Source organism: Kogia breviceps, chromosome 4 (assembly GCF_026419965.1).
Source record: "Kogia breviceps isolate mKogBre1 chromosome 4, mKogBre1 haplotype 1, whole genome shotgun sequence".
Taxonomy (NCBI): domain Eukaryota; kingdom Metazoa; phylum Chordata; class Mammalia; order Artiodactyla; family Physeteridae; genus Kogia; species Kogia breviceps.
The window spans coordinates 169,994,441-170,007,462 of NC_081313.1; the positions used below are offsets into that span (position 1 = coordinate 169,994,441).

The 13,022-nt window shown below is 51.8% G+C and overlaps 1 protein-coding gene across 1 annotated transcript; it reads right to left on the minus strand.

Annotated features, from left to right (window-relative positions):
- Positions 1–6,073: 6,073 nt before the first annotated feature.
- CCDC194 (coiled-coil domain containing 194) lies at positions 6,074–10,293 on the minus strand. The gene is made up of 4 exons (XM_059060290.2): positions 9,970–10,293; positions 7,865–7,961; positions 7,343–7,475; positions 6,074–6,866 (listed from the first exon to the last, which is right to left on the minus strand). The coding sequence occupies exons 1-4, from the start codon at positions 10,291–10,293 to the stop codon at positions 6,716–6,718; spliced, it is 705 nt and encodes a 234-aa protein (XP_058916273.1). The 3' UTR covers positions 6,074–6,715.
- Positions 10,294–13,022: the final 2,729 nt, after the last annotated feature.

Below are 13,022 nucleotides of genomic sequence, written 5' to 3' on the forward strand. Positions count from 1 at the left end.
ACCGCCTGGGTGTCTCACACTGGTCGTTCACAGAGCTGGACTCACCTCCCCTCAGGGAGGGCTGGCTACAGATGTGTGCTCGTCTTACACGGCAGTGCTGATTACAGCAGCTAAATTGTGCGGAGCGCTTAGCTGAGGGCCAGGCACACAGTAGGTGCTCAGTAATTGGCACAGGAAGGCCTCACAGAGGGCTGATGCGTGGATGGCGGTGGCGCGCGTTCCCCTAGCTGTCATCTCACCCAATGCCCGGCTCATGTAGGCGCTTAGTAAAGCACAAGCAACAGTGAACCTGGGGCCAGGGTGAGCTTGAGTGAGGGGCTTCTCCTGTCTGTGTCTCAGTTTTCCCCTCTGTGAGATGAGGTGGGCACAGTACCAGGTCCCAGGGCCGGGGAGGGGGCTGGGAGAAATGATTTGCCGTTGCTATTATTACTACCATTTCCTGCTGGAAACCTCCTCTTGGGGCTCTGTGAGATGGTGAACGGGTAGCGCCTGATAGAGGGGCTCAAGCTTCACTGTGGGTCACCCACAGGTGGGCAAGGAAGGGATTTCGGGACCAAGAAGCAAAGAAGGATTCTGGGTATGCCCTCCTACCCGTCCCCCCAGATCCAGGAGCTCCAGGAAAAACCCCTATGCTGGGTGATGCCAGAGGCCCCACCAAGAGCCCCAGGCCTGGCGGTGAGGGGTCCTCAGTCTTGGGGAGACAGAGTGGGACACAGCCCCTAGCCCCATGGGGTGAAGGCTGACAGGAGGGAGGGACAGGAGCCGAGGGGAACGGGGCAAGGGGATGGAAAGGAGGCTGGACCATGGGTGGGGGACGATAACACAGTTGCTGTCCACTGCCTGTGGGGGGCACAGCAGGCTGCAGGCGGTGGCATGGGGACCCATGCCCCTCTTAGCCAGGGTAGTGGAGTGGGGGGTAGATGAGCGGGGAGGGGTCCTCCAGGGTGGTGTTCATCAAGGAGGTGGGAGTTGGGTAGGGAAGGAGGAAGTTCCCAGGGATGGGCAGGAAACCCCTGTCTGACCTTTGGCCTTTGCAGCTACCCATTGATTCCTGATTCCGGACCCTTCCCAGCCACTACTGGGAGGGAGGAGGGTTGGGGGCTGCAAGTGGTGCCCAACCAGCTATTTCTCTAGGTTGGTCAGGCCCACCCAGAGTCCCCTGGAGCAGGGTGGGAGGAGGACATCTCCCATCTGCATTAATGGGGAGTCATGTAGGCAGAGCAAATACATGGTTTCAATGCAGGCCCCTGGAGTTAAGTTCTGGCTGGGCCACCTACCGCTGTGAGACCTGGGACAAGTGACTTCTCCTTGAGCCTCCGTTTTCTCCTGTCTAAAGTGGAGGCAACAAAGCCAGTTGTGAAACACTTGTCACAGTGCCTGGCACACAGTCAACCTTAATAAATGGTGGTATTTTTTTAAGGTGGGGCTGGATCATGTGCAGCCTCTGATGTGAGGCTGGGGAAATGAAACACAGGGGAGGGACACTGTCCCAGCTGCTGTTGCCCTGGGCCTGTGGGATCACCAGGGGAAAGGGGGCATGACAGGGGTAGAGCCTGGGTGACAAGGGTCCAGTTGAGAGCTCAGGCATGGGGGTAGTGCTTAGGCCAATGCCAGGAGGTGTGACAGTCTTGGTGTGAACTTAAGATTTTGGCTATTTTTCACTGTATATTGAAGATGTTGCATATATGTATGTATGAACATGATATCTGTTGTCAAGGGAAAAGAAAGGCAACCATAAACTCCTAGAAAACAAAAAAGCCACTCTAGATCTGATGTGCTACAATTTTGAGCAACTGTCACAGTGTAAGAGCAAGAGTTTTCAATATACACACTAATGTCTTTTGTATCAAGCTCAAAAATAACATTCTTTTTGGCAATTTGATCTCACAACTTTGATTTGTAATGTTTCTTTTTCCAATAATTTGTTCTAAAAGCTAGATTTTTTTTAATGGAAAAGGTAATGATGAAACTTCCTCTTTTTGCTCAACATTATGACTTTGAGATTGTTGATTCCTTTTGACCGCTGTTTAGGTTTTCAGCACATACATTACCATAATAATTACCAATGGGCACTTAGACTGTTTCTAAATTTTTTGTTTCAATGAACAAAATAAGACTTGATATTAAATCTCCACAAGTGAAATTGCTGGGTCCTAAAGCAATAACATTTTACATTTTGACAGCTGTCATCAATTTGTCCTCCAAAGAGTCTGTTTCCATTGACACTCCTGCCAGCAGAGTCTAAAATTTCTAAAAACAGACTCTCTGAACACGTTCTGCCTGAATTCCTGGCCAGAAAATTCCAGAGGGAGGAGGTGAGCAACTGGTCCTCGAATTCACATGAGGTCAAATGCATCGAATGATGTGAGCATTTGGTTTTTCCCTGAAAACGATTTGTCATAGTCACAGGAAATTTTGTGCATGAATCTCTCTGCATTCCCTTGGAGGGTCATCATAAAACCTGACTTCGATTTTAATTATTTTTTTCTAAATTAAAAACTATCCATTTGGTTTCATTTGATTGTTTGGGCAGAGACGGGAAGACTGTCATGAGGAAGTCAGCTCTGTGTCACTCTGAAGACCAACATTGAAGTTCTCAAGGAGACATGAAGTTTTTAAAAACTCTCACAGAACTTCAGGAAGGTTCTGGAGGAAGCGATATTTCTGGCGAAGAAAAATTTCAGCAAAGTTCAGAAAACCCTCCACTTTTATGCCAATGTGTTTGGGTTTTGGTTAAATGCGAAGGAAATTAAGTTTTGGGCTTTTGGAGTTGACAGAGGAGGCAAGGAGAGCCCTTTGTGGGGAGGAAGAGCCTGTCCTCTCCGGGCACCCGTGTTCCTTGCTGAAAAAAGGTGACCCACTTTCTTACCTGGTACCGGGGGCCAACAAGGTCAGGCTGCTGCTGCCCCCAGTGCCCTCCACCCAGCTTGTGCCAGGCTTCCCCTTTCCACCCCCCCATCCCACACACTCCTGTTTTTGTAGCCATGGAGGGACCCCAGGGTGACCATGAATAGGGGAGGCCAGGGCAGGGACCTGGGAGAGTGTGCTGGGGAGAAGGTGGAGGCACAGAGGTAAAGACTCAGAGACAGAGGGACAGACAGAGACTTGGAGTGGTAACTGGACAGGTGGAGACAGGGAGGCACAACAGAGCAAGGGCAGGCTGGGGGCTGGCCCTGTGGGGAGGGAGGCAGGTGGGGTCTGGAAGGCAAGGCAGCTGGGGCATTCTCCGTTCTGGCCAGGGAACCAGATCTGATAGTACCCTTCCTGCCCACACACCTCCCATGGCTCCCCATTTCCCTGGAGCTGATTTTCAGGGACCTGGCAGGTATGGCCAAGGTGAAGCTAGCAGAATAAGTGACTAGTAATGATAATATTTTAGGTCCCATTTACAGCCCCGAGCCCAGCCTTTTGTGTGCATCAGCCCTGGACCCCACAGTGAGGGGTCTGAAGTCCCCAGGGCCCCAGACAAGGCAAGGCCAGTCTCAAGCCCTAGCTGACTCCAGAAGGAGAAGCTGTTTCCTGCTCACTTCTGGATTTACGCCAGAGTTGCAGGGGGAGGGGGGTGTCTCAGACCCATCTTCCCAGCCTCTCAAGTTCTGGACCGTCAGCCAGCAGCAACCAGGTCTGCAGACTGGCGTGACCTCTGGTGGCCGGCAACGGAACAAAGCGGTTAGACTCTCATCCCTCCCCTCAGCCTCACCTCCTCCTTTGGGCGGGGCCCCTCCAATTTCCCCCACACCCCAGGTTGGTCCTCTCCCAGTAAAGGCCCTGATCAGGCACCGCCAAGCCACATCCAAGGTGGGTGGGGGGATAATGAGCAGCACTGGCTGAGAGGCGGGAATCCGAGTTTTAAGGGCTGCTGTTCCCCTCCTTACACCAGCCTCTTCAGAAATTTTTCAAAACAAATTTTAATTCTTTTAAGGGTAATACATGCACATGATTGTTTTTTCTTTTTGATTTTTATTATTTATTTATTTATTATTATTTTTTTTTGCGGTATGCGGGCCTCTCACTGTTGCGGCCTCTCCCGTTGCGGAACACAGGCTCCGGACGCGCAGGCCTAGCGGCCATGGCTCACAGGCTTAGTTGCTCCGCGGCATGTGGGATCTTCCCAGACCAGGGCACGAACCCGTGTCTCCTGCATCGGCAGGCGGATTCTCAACCACTGCGCCACCAGGGAAGCCCTCTTTTTGATTTTTAAAATGCAAACTTTACAAAAACGTATACAGAGGACCACGAGACTGCTTCCCCTGCCGATCCCCAGAACCCTGATTCCTTTTCCAGAGGCCACAGCTGTGACCAGTGTTTCCTTCAGAGATATTTGGATAAAAGTTTCCCCCAGTCCCAAATTTTAAAAGACGTACACAAATTATTGCTCTCCTGCTTTTTACATTAATGCGTCTCAGAGAAGATCAACTTTGGCCTTTTTAACAGTTTCATAGTGGGAATTCCCTGGTTGTCCAGTGGTTAGGACTTTGTACTTTCACTGCTGAGGGCGCAGGTTCAATCCCTGGTCAGGCAACTAAGATCTGCAAGCTGGGCAGCTTGGCCAAAAACGAAAAATAAAAAAACCCACACAAACCAGTTGTAGAGCATTCCATGGTGTGGACGGACGGACACTCATTTAAACAGTCCCCAACTGATGGACACTGAGGCTGTTTCCAAGTTTTTGCAATTACCAAGAATGTGGTAATAATGTCTTCATTTCTCCTCTCCCCCACCCTCATCGTTTTGAAAGTAAACTTTTAATTTTGGAACACGTTTAGATTTACAGAAACTTTGCAGAGATAATACAGAGTCTCTGAATAGCCCTCATGCAGCTTCTTCCAATTTCTTTGTCAAAACTAAGAAATTAATCTTTGTATATTACTATTAACTAAACTCTAGACTTTCCTTGATTTCCTCACTAAGTGTTTATCTGTTCCAGGATCCAACACAGGATTCTCTACTGCATTCAGTCCATCATTCTGTATACATTTAAATATGGTTGTAGATTAAAATTTTTTTAAATTAAAATAATATGGTTGCAGAAAAATTGCCTGAAGAGGCATTGATGGGTCAAACAATATGTGCCCTTTTAATTTTGAGAGATTCTGGAAAACTGCCCTCCCAAGTGGTTGTACCAATGAGCAGTCCCATCGTCAGTGTGTGGGACTGCTTGCTTTCCAACAGCAGTGCCAACACAACATATTCACAAACTTTTAATTTGTTTTCATTTTTGTCTTTGACAAACTAAAGGGTAGAAAACGGTATCAGTTTGCATTTCTTCTCTAGCAGTGAGATCGGGCCCCTTTTTCATATATTTCTATGAACAGGCTGCCCATGTTCTTTGCCCATTTTCTACTGAGTTATTTTTTGAAAAATTAATGTAGAATAGATCCTTACAAAATAAGGAACGTAGTTTATTCCTGGATATAAAAAATTATCTGAAATGGATCTTTCTTTTCTTCGAGAGGATTTTCTACCCAGTTGTTTAGATATAGGAAAGTTTCCATTAATTCTCTTGGGTTTTCTACATATAGTCATACCAACAGCAGACAATATTATCAGGTTGATTGTTTCTGAGGCATTCCTGCCCAAAATGCCAATTAATCATGAGGAAACATCACAAAAACCCAAACTCAGACACCACAAAATGACTCGCTTGGGCTTTTAAAAAAATGCTAGTGTCATGAAAGGTAAAGACAGATTGAGGAATGTTCCAGATTAATACAATGTGTAAGCCAGGATACTCTTTTGTTACAAAGGACATTATCAGAACAGTTGGCAAAATCTGATTATGGTCTGGAAATTAGAAGCTAGGTGTCCATCGGTAGATGAATGGATAAAGAAGATGTTATATATATATATATATATATATATATGTATATATATACATATATACACACACACACAATGGAATATTACTCATAATATTCTCATAAAAAAGACATCTTGCCATTTCAACAACATGGATGGATCTAGAGGGTATTATGTTAACTGAAATAAGTCAGGCTGAGAAAGACAATACCGTATAAGCTCACTTACATGCAATTGTTGCTATTTTGATGAGCTTTTCAGAATTTTTCTCATTTGATCCATTAGTATGGTGAATTTTATTACCAGACTTCCAAATATTGAACCATCTCTGCACCTCAGGCATAAGTCACTTTGTTATGGTGTATCTTAAAAATGTGTTACTTGGTTCTCTGCTAAAATTCCATTTGGGAGTTTTGTACCCTCTTCATAGGGAGAGGGGTCTGTAGTTTTCCTATTGTGCCATTTTTGTCAGCTTTTGGTGTCAAGGATATGCTGTCTCTCACCATTCCAATCACTCATTTTACAGGCAAGGTAAACTGAGGACCAGAGAGGAGAAGTAACCCCTTCAGGTCACTCCCAGGTCAGGGCTGGACCCTAAGTCCTCACGTCTGTGGGATGAGGGCAACACTGTCCTTGTCCTTAGAGGGGACTTAAGTCCCAGCTCTGCACTATCTCACCTTGTGACCAAATGGACCTCAATTTCCCCATCTGCAAAATAAGCCCTAGATGGTCAAGGAAAGAGGGTCGGGTCTTCTTTCTGCACAGTTTCCGTTCAGGGCGGCTGTCGGTCGAAAGTTGAGCGTTGCTGGGTGTCGACTGAACATCTCATCCAGCGTGGGTACCTCTGTAAGTGTCCCAGCAGGGCCCGCAGTGTCTGTCCTCCTGGCCTCGAGCCCTGATCCAGCTGGGGTCTGACTCACCCTCTTGCGCGCCGCGCTGGTCGCCTGCAACCCCCGGAGGTTCCCGGGCGAGAGCGCGAGCGGGGGCTGGGCCGAGGTCGGGACCCGGAGCGGGTCCGGGGGTGTGGCACTCTGCGCTGGGGGCCCGTCTGGGCTTCCAGGGCGTAACTGCCGGGAAGGAGGGAGGGTCCCGTCAGCACCTGGACCCACCTTCCCCAGAGACCCTCCAGCATTCTTCCGCCTTTCCTGGGAACGCCCCCTCCCCAGAGATCCCATGCTCCAGGATCCCTCATCCCTTCTCCACCCTTGGCCATTTCCAGGACCACCCCCCATGGACTCCCAGCCTTTTCCCCAGAAGCTCCGCCTCCAGGCCCCCGGCCACTCACTCGATAATCGATTTTTCTTGCATCCTCCACTTGCACTCCCCGCCTTCCCTGGAGCCCCCAATATGCGCCCGACCCCAGGGACCCACGCCTCCAGAGTGCCAGCGCTAACGTGGGGGATTCCCGTCCCCAAAGAGCGCCTCCTCCGCCCCCCAGGTTCTAACTCCTGAGCTTCACGTTGACTCTCCACAAGGTCCCGCCCACATGGGCAGGGGCATGGGCTCGCCCTCCCCCGACCCTTCCCGCCCACCCCTCGCTTACACGTGCTCGCGCAGCGCCGCCTCTCGGGCTGCGCAGGCTTCACCCTCGGCCTCCGCCGCGCTCGCTCGCCGCTGCACCGCGTCCAGCCGTTGCGCAGACTCCGTGGCCGCCGCCTCCCAGCGCGCCAGGGCTTCTGCGAGCGCAGGGGGCAGGATCAGGCTGGAGACCAGGCTCCTGCCCCTCGCACACCAGCTCCGAATTCATAGTCTGCCTACTATTTGCGTGGTTTGTTTTATTTGAATTAAGTTTGTGTGCTGTTTGCCTGACCTTTACGTGTCATTTGCATAGCTTTTCATAGGTTTACATTACTTTTGGGAGTCCGTACACGGCATGTACATATTTTGTTGTATTTGCATTGTTTTCTGACATTCGCATGACCTTTGCATATTATGTGCATTTCTTTCACAAGTTTTCGCGTTCGTCTGCTTTACGTTTGTACCTGTACGTGTCATTTGCGTAGCTGGGAACCTTCTAGGCTCCTCCGACCTCTAGCCCTGCCCACCACTTTGCACCCCAACACACCTGTCAGCGCCCCGTTCTCAGCCCCCATCTGGGTCCCCTGAGCCTTAGCTTCGTCCATCTCAGTCTTCAGTGTCATCAGTTGGGTCTGAAGCCGACTCTGCGGAGTGGAGGGGAAGCGAGGGGGGGAGGGGGGAGGGGAGAAGGAGTTAATTGGCCCCGCCCTTTCTAGGAGAGACTGAGACTACACTGGTGTTCCTTGAGTTTTATTTGGACCTTTGGGGTCCTGTAGTTATAAAACACAGAAGTGGCCTCTGAAGTCTGGGGTACCAAGTAGTGACAGGTGCCTGCCCGGAAGATCTGTGTCCAGGTCAACCGGCCCCTACTCCAGGCCAACTAGATGTAGAAAAGGTTTAGCTCTGCCGACAGGATCTGGTTCCCATCCTAGCTATATCTAGACTCGCGGACTGGGGTTTCAGACCAGCACAAGCCAATTTGGTGGTTGACAATTGGGTTTCTAGGGTATACTTAGTCACCTCTGTGAGACCGTTACAGTAGAAGTGGAAAATGGGGTTTTTCTTTCCTACTAACAAGCCGGGAAATCAAAGGAATGAGTGAATGGCTATAGAAACAGCAAAAGCAGGCCTATAGAAGTTAAGCAATTCTAGTTTCACTTTAACTGTTACTAATCTGTAGTGCATGCAGCTAGAATTGTCCTACACAAAGCTAATTCCTTAATCACTTTCTGACTCAATGTGAATTATATCCTGCCCCTGGCATTCTTTTCTCCCACACTCCCTTGTAACACTCCCTTGTAGCTTTCTTCATTTCAGAGAGAAGGTCACCAGCGATAATCTTGGAGATGACCAGACCCAGTTATGGAGCTGTCTGATGTCAGCTGTGGCCGTTTTGAAATTTCCCAGAAGAAAGAAGAATGCAAGTCCATCACCGCCTTGATCCTTATCACCTACCCCAGACTACAAGCCCTGACTATAAGACTTCTCCCTATTCCCCCAGAGAGGGTGACACAGTTTTTTTGAGGTGCTAGCCTGCTGTGTTCCCTCTTTGCCTGGCAAAGAAATAAAGCCACTCTTTCTATTTCCTCCAAAACTCTGTCTCCATATTTCTATTTGGTACCGGTATACAGAGGCCAAGATTTCGGCAACAAGACATTCTGCAAAACCACTGGCCTGGCTTCCTCAGAGAATCCTCCATCAAGAGGCAGAGACAGAATTTGAACCCAGTGCAGGCTGCTCTTAACCTCGGCTGCCCCAGGCCTTTCCCTTAGGCAGTCAGAAAAGGTGTAGCCATGAATTTTCGAAAGGCATGAATTTTCAAAAATTCATACACTGCCTAACCTCTGCTGCGCCTGGGACACAGGGGTACACAGTAGTTACTCAATAAACGTGAATGGTTGGGACTTTGAGGATGATTCTTCTGCAAGGTCCAGGGCTGGGAAGGGTTAAGGAAGAGTTTGAAGGGGGTGGCAGGAGGAAAAGGCAGGACCTGGCTGGTACCTCCCCCAAGAGGCCAACTTTAGCCTCCTAATTACAGGTGACATGAATGTCCCTCTCTTGAAATAGGGCTGCTGTACACTGGCTGGGAGGTGGGATGTTGAGTGGGTATCTAGGGGGAGGGTTAGCACAGGGCCTCCCCAGGTGGGCTTAGGGGTCTGAGGCTTCCCTAGCCACCATCAGTGATCTGGCAAATAGCAGAGAACAGTGACACCTTCTTGGTCAGAAGGTAGACTCAAGGCTGAACTGGCATTGGAGGAGTTGGAAGGAATTACGTGTGTATTCTTTTTTTTTTTTTTTTTTTTTTTTTTTGCAGTACACGGGCCTCTCACTGCTGTGGCCTCTCCCTCCGCAGACCACAGGCTCCGGACGCGCAGGCCCAGGCCCAGCAGCCATGGCTCACGGGCCCAGCCGCTCCGCGGCATGTGGGATCTTCCCGGACCGGGGCACGAACCCATGTCCCCTGCATCGGCAGGTGGACTCTCAACCACTGCGCCACCAGGGAAGCCCTACGTGTGTATTCTTATTTGCCTCCCTCAATTGAAGAATGGCAGAAACCCAGCCATAGGGCGGGGCGGGGGGGAGCCCCAGGGATGTGTGTGCACCCTCTCCCCCATATTCTGGATTCCCCAGCCCCCAACCCTGCCCACCTACCTGGCGGCCCTCACAGTTCCTTAGGGCCTCCTCCAGCTCCTGTCGGACACCCTCGGCCTGGTTCAGCTGCCTGGTCAGGGCCTCCTCGCGCTGGGCAGCCTCTGCCAGCCGGCGCCGAAGTTCCTCGACCTCAGGCTCCAGGTCTCCAGGCGGCGCCGTGGTGTTGGCCCCAGGCTCTGGGCAGTGAGGCCTCCGGGAGGCCGAGGCGGCCAGATTCCAGGCCAGCAGGGCTGCTCCAGCCGCCACCAATGCCAGGAACACCGCGGCCCCACACAGGGCGAACACTCGCCAGGCGCGCCCCGGCTCCGGCCCCGGCTCGGCCATGTCGCAGTCCACAGCTCTGGCCCCAGACGGCCACGGGCATTTAATTGGCACCTTGGGGCACCAGGGACACCCACGGTTCCGCCCTGCCTGGCGGTGGCTTCGAGTTTGTTGGGAGGGGCTGGACCCACGCCAGGGGCCAGCCCAAGCTAGTGGAGCCCAGGACAGGGCTGGGGGGGGGTCCTGGATTCCAGTCTGGCATCTGCACCCCACGTGACCCTCTGAGCCTCAGTTTCCCCCTCTGTGAAGTGGAGATGACAGTAGCTCCTGCCCCGTAGGGCTTTGTGGGACTCACTTGAGCACATCTGCGCAAAGCACCCATTTGCACAGGGGGCGCTTGGCGAGGGTCTGGGGGTATATTGGCCCCATTCTGTTCATGGAAAGACCAAGCCTAGAAGACGGGAGGCTACTCGAGCAATTGAGGTCGGCCTGGTTCAGGCTGCCACACTTTTTGTGACTGGCTGTGAGAACCAGAGGGTAGGCGCAAGGGTGGATCCGTCCCATCTCCCTGCCCGTTCTCCACTAGGCCACCAGGGGACGATCTTACAACGTGAATCAGATCCAGGGGAGTTCACACCGTTCCCCAGACTTCCCTCTAAGTCAAATCCTCCTCCTCCCCGTCCGCCCTCTTTCCCCTTATCCCCTCTTGGCCCTCCTCCATTTCCACCTCCCTTTCCTCCTCCTCTTCCTCCACCCTACTCCCCCCCTTTTTCTCTTCCCCCTCTATCTCCCCATCTTACCCTTCCCCCTCCTCTTCTTCCCCAGCAAGGCCCCTAGCAGGTCTTTGATGTCACTTCCTGCTCTTAGCTCCCTCCAGCCCTCCTCAGCGCTTTTCAGGCCAGCGCATTCCTACCCCAGGGCTGCCTGAGAGCCCTCTCCTCCCTCTTTGCTCAGTTAACAGTTCCTACCAGCTCTCCCCTGTCCACCAGTGTGTCTCCTCCTCCAGAACTCTCCCCCTTCCCCACTAACTCAGGCCCCTTTTGATCAGCTCTCAGCTCTGCTGTCATTTTACCTGTGTTTGATTCCTGGCTGCCTCCCCCATCAGACTGGATGAGCCCCTAAAAAGCAAAGCCTGCACCTGCCCTGTTCACACTGCCACCGCGTGGGCCTGGCACACAGGAGTTGTGCAGAAATGTGAGCTGAGTGAACACTATGAATTAGAATCTGTGTCCCTCCCTGACATGCCCCCCGCCCCCCAATTCCACATTAAGAAACCAGAGCCCAGAGAGGCTAAGTCTCAGGCCAGGGACACACAGCAGCCACAGGTCACTGCCAGATTCCTGCTGAAGCCAGAATTCCCCCAACAGCCGGCCAGGGAAGAGGGGCATTTTTAGGAAAGAGAGACTTTTATACTCTGGCCATTGGGTGGGAATTTAGGGGAAGAAATTGAGCAGGCCAAACCCATAATATTGGGGCAAACCTGCCCCCTCCATCAGCGAAACACAGCCCAGGTATGGTGGGGGTGGGAGGCGGAGCTATTTTGGGACTTTCCAGTAGCCCAAGCTGGGAGTTGGGGGGAAGGATGTTGAGTGGGGATGGGAAAGGACTGAGGTCATGTGAGAAAGGTTTGCTTCCCGGCAATCAAGAGAACCTGCTGGAAGCAGAGGGTTCCATTGCCTGAGCAGCTGAGAAACTCTGAGCGAGTCCAGTCACTCCTCTGGACCTCAGTTTCCTCATCTGTTAGATGGGGCTGCTGATGGGGGTGGTGGTGAAATGACTCAGTCATTGTAAAGGGACTCCATGGGAGTGCCTGCTGAGACCCCCTGTGAGCTGGGGACACATAGCTGATGAGGACCCAAGCCTCACCTTCTAGAGCCAAGGTTCTCACCGGAATTGATTCTATCCCCCAAGGGAAACTTGGTAATGTCTAGAGGCATTTTTGTTGTTGTCACAACTTGGGGTAAGGTGCTATGGGCTTCTAGTGGGTGGAAGCCAGGGATGCTGGTCAACATCCTACAGTGCACAGGGCAGGCCCCACAGCAGAGAATGGTCCAAATGTCAAGAGTTTGGAGGCCGAGAAACCCTGCTCTAGAACTTCAGAGTGGGGAGCTGGTGCTCTGAGCGGCAGGTAGAGACTAGCTGAGGCCATGAGGCAGGAAGGAACTTGACAAATCAGAATGCAGAGAAATGGTCACAGGGGGTGGAGCCAGAGGAACTTAGGGGTCGGGGGTGGGGTCGGGGGGTGTCAGGGGGGCCTGTGGCAGGGATGGGGTTTGGGGGGCCCTGGGAGGGCAGAGTGAGCCATGGAGGGGGGGCCCGACCATCTGGGCTCAGGACCATGGCGAGGGCAGTGCAGAATTCTGGGAATTCTGGACAGATGCAAGGGACCTGCCCCCACCCCCAGCCACGCACAAGAAGTTGCCCCGGACAATAGTCAGGATTCCAGGGGAACTTGGAGGAAGGAAGATAACAGAGGAGGAAGGAATTATGGGCCATGGGAGGATCCAAGAAAGTGGGTTGAAGGGTTTATCAGATGGTAGGCTTCAATTTTGAACACCTTCCAATTTTTTTTTTTTTGGCCGTGCCATGCAGCTTGCGGGATCTCAGTTCCCCAACCAGGGATTGAACCTGGGCCACGGCAGTGAAAGTTCAAAATCCTAGCCACTAGTCCACCAGGGAACTCCCCGTGGCCTTCAATTTTGAGAAACAGAGAGGCTCTCTGGAGGAGGGGCTCCCAGAGCTGGGTACTGCAGGATGAATAAGAGTTTGGGGGATGGAGGAGGAGGGGGCAT